Source organism: Chanos chanos, chromosome 7, assembly GCF_902362185.1.
Source record: "Chanos chanos chromosome 7, fChaCha1.1, whole genome shotgun sequence".
NCBI classification, from domain to species: Eukaryota; Metazoa; Chordata; class Actinopteri; order Gonorynchiformes; family Chanidae; genus Chanos; species Chanos chanos.
In genome coordinates this window covers 33,532,990-33,538,435 of record NC_044501.1, presented here as the reverse complement: position 1 = coordinate 33,538,435, position 5,446 = coordinate 33,532,990, and the positions used below count along the sequence as shown (strand labels likewise).

At 43.3% G+C, this 5,446-nt stretch overlaps 1 protein-coding gene across 1 annotated transcript in view; it reads left to right on the top strand.

The window, feature by feature from the left end:
• Nucleotides 1–1,134: 1,134 nt before the first annotated feature.
• LOC115816669 (mastermind-like domain-containing protein 1) overlaps nucleotides 1,135–5,446 on the top strand; it is a 57,544-nt gene continuing 53,232 nt past the window's right edge. The window contains exon 1 of the mRNA XM_030779706.1: nucleotides 1,135–1,204. Coding sequence (XP_030635566.1) covers nucleotides 1,157–1,204 — 48 coding nt within the window. The 5' untranslated portion in view covers nucleotides 1,135–1,156. The remainder of the gene's footprint in view (nucleotides 1,205–5,446) is intronic.

The window sequence follows — 5,446 nt, the reverse complement described above, 5'->3', positions numbered from 1 at the left end:
AATAAGACCTTCAGAGGCTTCAACTTTATTAATTTGTTTTATTTATGTGACGTTATTATTTAGTAAAACAATGTATGGGGTGTTTATTGCGCGCCTAACCAACAGGGAAAACATATCCATGGTTATCTGTGAATGTATGTATGTATGTATTTATTTGTTTGTTTGTTTGTTTTACCCCGACTGCAGTGTTGCCACGCAAATATTCTGTCCAAACTTGAATGCTTGTCCTTGACAGTGGCAGTTGTGATCTGTCGTAGGATAATTGCTGCCAGCAGCCTTGTTAAAAATAATTAACCCAAATAACGAAGTACGGTGGTGTTTTTCAGTGTTGTTCCAATCTAGAAAAACACATCTCTACTTTTTTCAAAAGCTTAGTGTCGAATTTCCACGACGTTCTTTGGACTTTTTCCCGTAGAGAATATGTTCAAAGATGAGTGGAGGTTTGGAACAAAATCCTTGAAGAAATGTTAGAGCTGATTCAGACATGTAAACGGTGTAAATTACAGTTATATCATTCAGCACGACCTACTCAGAAAATCTAGAACAAAACAGGAAAGACTAAAAACCGATTATCTGAGGGGGATTACTAATTTATATCATCGCTTCTCGTGTCTCGCAGTTCCCTGAGTTTGACGCGCTGACAGTGTGTGACGCTATTTATCGCTCATCCGCGGTGACTTCCCTAGGGCGTTACAAACACATTAGTGTCCCTCACGTTGCACTCTCAAGAGGCGGAATGTCCCTTTAAGAGCGCACGGCTAGCGGAACAACTCCGTCTCCTCCTCCGTGACATCGCAGAAGACACCGTCCTATCGCCGAGGTTACTCCGCCCTCGAGTCAGGAAGCCAGTGAGGGGCCGCGCGTAAGTGGCCGCGTTGTGAGAGAAGGACTGATACAGACGTTTGTGCTATCTGATGAATACTGCGATTAAGGGGGATGAACTTGCCTGGTACTTGAACGGAATGTCAAATTAGCTTTCATTTGGATCGAGTTCCTATCTCCAGTCCTCTATTGCATACCCAGTCGGCTAGGCTCTTCCGCAATTTAATCTTTATACATTTTAAGTATATTTATGCCTTTTTTTATTGTGAGTGAAGACACATAGCAAAACAAAAGTGGATTTAACAGAGGCAACGTTTTCCATCACCACTCCAAGATGCTTCTGGTGTCCCAGCGGCTAGATTCACCTCGCATGGACCCGATAGTAAGTAGATGAGTTTATAATTACAAGTTGAACTGTCACTGTAAAGAGTTGTCTTCGTAAAACATAGGGCGCACCTACATACAGTGAATTCTAAAACAAAAATAACTTGGTAATGATTGTGTGCTTTCCTCTCTACACAATCGTGCGACTTAGTTTTAAGTCCTTGGGCATATGAACGTGTGGCTGTGAAGATCTCAAATTCATATCGTTGTTTGGGTAGATGTTTTGAAACTTGAACGAAAAATCACTGAGCTTGGTGTCGGTCAGATACGGTATCTACAGGGCGATTAGATGGCTCGCCGGAGACAAGCTAGAACACTGCATTAAAGATTAACCTGCCCCGTCTCACGCACTTAGACACACTCCAACCAAGTTCCATTAGCGAAGCTTAGCTTGTTATTTCACAGTTTGGCTTTGCAAATTAAATTGCTGTGGCCAATATCCAAACCCCGAGTGCTGCTGTCGTCGCTCTCTTTACAGTCTACCATTTAAACGATTAAAGAGTACCGTGAGTGTTATCTCTTTGACTACTGGTGCCTGCTTTATCAGCCTGTATACCACAAGTTCATGTTTGATAAAATAATCTTTGTTTTCACACTCTTGATTAAACAGCGTATATCCATCCGAATCCCCCAAGTTAGTTAGCGAGGCAAAATATTCCCACTGTTAGAGCAGCACGTTCTCTTCTTCTTAGAATTAAAAGCCATTTATCAGACCTCGAATCGGTGCACAGTGGGGATGCCTCCGTAACAAAAGACAAGCTAAATACTCGGGTCAGCGCGCCACTTTGGCTTTGCCACTCTGCGTAAATCATTTCAAAATGAGCGATAATGTGGTATCGCACCGTCGGAATTGTCGCTGTTTATTGGGCGCTAGTGTAAAACAGATTTGTCGATTTGGTAACGGTGAGACAGACAGGCGGAGGCTGAAAGCGCATTGAAACGAGGAAATGGGAGACTGAGCTGCCAGTGTGTGCAGGATTAAACCCAGCTACTAGAATACGTAATGGGATTAAGGAGCCAAGGTGGCAGCGGACCCCTCTGTTCGCTCTCCGTTCATAATGACTGAATGACTACGGGCTGGACTGCACCTTTAAACTCTGCTATTCTGAAATGATTCCGTTGGCCCGATAAAGTACTGGATTGAAATAGGTTAAAAGCACAGTGTCTGTGTGTGTGTGCGCGCGCATGTGTGTATGTGTGCGTGCGTGTGTGTGTGTGTCTGCCTGTGTGTTAGAGAAAGGGAGAGAGAGAGAGAATATGCTGATGTCGCGTGTCCTTGTCGATCAGTAATCTCTGGCAATTAACTAAACTGGAATGATCATTTGTCACAAGTGCCCTCGGTCGTTGTGTGAAAACACATTTTCAAAGCAGTGTTTCATTTAATGATTCTTTTGAGCAGTTGGATTTCGCTTGTGTTTAGCTTCTCTTTAGTTTGTTCTGTAATACATAGTTTAATACATAGTAATGACTATCACGTTCGCCGATTTGGCAAAGTGGTAAGCGTAAAGTGGATCAGGAATTCAGTGTGTGATCAACGTATTGGAATGTGAGGGACAAAGTTAAGTTTGGAATTGCGAACGAGCCTTGGAATGCTTAGATTTGACCAAGAATGTGTGGATATAAAACTACACGCAGAGAGTAGACTGTGTTACTTGAACTTTGGTTGTAGTTCCCGAATCACAAATAAACGTGTGAAAATCTGCTTAGCTCTCTGCCTTGTCCCAAATGTGTCATAAATTGTCATGGACACGGAGCAGGTTTGCAAGTCAGTTATATTAATAGCTATATTTTGTTATATTGTGTGAGAACGCTTTAGTTGAATGGAAACCCGATGTCTCAGCGTCTGTGTCTTTTCGAGGATCACCTGTGTGCGGCATTCCAATCATTTAACATCGATGAACTCTCTCACCACTTGCCAATCGTGCTTAACGACCGTTGAAACGTGCCCAACCTCTTAACCATAACAGACAACCCAGTAAAATAAATGTTTGGCTATATGGCATCTTTCAACACTGGTGAAAATATTACTCTATCTTATTGCCAAGGCATCCGTATTACAGCAGGGGCTGTCAGTCCGTAAGTGTTTGTTATAATGAATGTCAATCAGACCTGTCAGTTTTGGGAGAGTGAGTGACTGATGAGTCCTCTTAACTACTCTATCGAGCAAGAACGCGCTTTGTCAGTGAAGAGTGTACAAAAATGTTTGGGCGTTTAATTGGTTTAATTTGAACTGCCACCATTTTACCTTTCCTTTCGAAAAATCATCATCATGATCATCATCATCATCGATCATTTATCAAACTTTCCCTGTCGTTCGTTAGATGCTGTTTCTAGATAGCATACAGCTGAAGTGTTTGTTGGTTTGATTTTTTTTTTACGTGGTTCTGGTTTCTGTTCAGAAACACACCCACGGTGGTAGGTTTCTCGCACCGGATCTCCGTGCTTGTGTCGATTTGAACTGATCCTTAGCTAAATTACTCAGAGGGCTTTGAAGTTGTTGTTGATGAAAAAAACTTGTACTGGAATGTCTGATGGCCTCAGATCTCCCTTATTGAAAGTGCCAGCGCTGCCGTCACCGTAATGCGAGCGGGCCGAGGCTGGTCATGAATAGTCTTGGATTCCACCCTCAAAGTTGCGTTCAAACTAAAAACAACAATGCGAATGAAATCTTTCATCTTATACCGCCAGTCTTAAAAGATGAGATCATTGTGTGTGAGTGTGTGTGTGTGTGTGTGTGTGTGTGTGTGTGTAGCGAGGATTTCACTCTGCTTTAACTTAGATAGCCCGCCTCAAAGAGTTCAAAAGCACAATCTTCAAAGCGCGAGCCCCCTTTCCCGCCTCCTAATACAAACAGTGGCACTGTAACTTTACCGTATAAACGACGCCCCTCTGCTTAAAAAAAAAAAAAAAAATTCTGAGAACGGCATAATGTGATCATCACCTTCTTTAACTCTCCTTTTACATGAAAAAGGGTGTTAGGGGGTTGGCGGGGGGACGGAGGGGGGGTTTTGTGCTGATCAGCAGCATTGAGCCATATGGTGGATCCCAGGGAGAGGGAGAAGGAGGGAGGATGGGAGATAGCAGGGTGCTGTGGGTTATATGATGATGAAGGAGAGAGGGAGGGAGGAGAGAGAGGAGAGAGAGACAGAGAGAAAGAGAGAGAGGTAGAGATGGCCTTGAGTGTGTCTTGACCAGCCAGCTGTTCCACTGCAGTCGGTAAGAGGAGCTACCATCACCCACTCAGTTATCAGTGGTCATGGTTGGTTCTTTGTAGCATCTCAGAAGAGGTCACAACAACTAACAAGGATAACCATGGGTGGGGGGACACGTGCACCCACATGTATACAGACGCACGCACACACAAATCCTGCTACATGACACGTGTATAGATTCTAATAATTTGCAGAGAGGTAAATAATAATAATTTTATTGTATCAATGATCTGTTGATACAATTATTTACATACATTTATAGACATTAACATTTTAATTATTTAAAATGATGAAGTATATGAACTACTGAAGGTCTTATTTGTGAGAAACTTGATCACAGTCCATTTCCACATGGACTGTGTTCATATGTCCACACTCCCAAGATATCTCTGAAAATCACCACATACGCATACACACACAGTGTGAGAAAGACAGGAAAAAAGGTGCTGTTGGCCTTGTAATGATGACACTTCTGTGTTCCTGCTATTAATCTGGTCCAATGACCCAACTTCATGAGTTGGCAAGAAAGGAAGACAGCAACAGAGGAGTAAGTGAATGAGTGAGGGGGTGGAATGCAGAGCGAAAGAGTAAAAGAACTGGGGGGAAGACAGGAGAGAGAGAGAGAGAGAGAGAGAGAGACAGAGAGAGAGTGAGTGAGTGAGAGAGTGAGCAAGTGCGTCAGAGTGACTATCAGACAAACCCTCACCAGGAAATAACAGTGTTGCCTAGGGATTAAAAACAAACAAGAGCACATACCAAATATAAGGTCATGTGTTACCCCCCTACCCTCCCCCTTCCCCCTCCTCCTCACCACTCACGGAAACACCACGGTCCATGTGAGGGCGGGGGAACACACCCTCCATCCACGTAAGATTGGACTTCTGGACAACCCCCCCATTCACCCTGGAGATAGCTTATCACTACTTGACATTTGCCTCCGATAAGTGGAAGGGAAAGGGAGAATAGGCTACTGTGAGCATGTGAATTAAATAGACAAATGAGAACAACCAGCAGTAAATGGGGAAAAT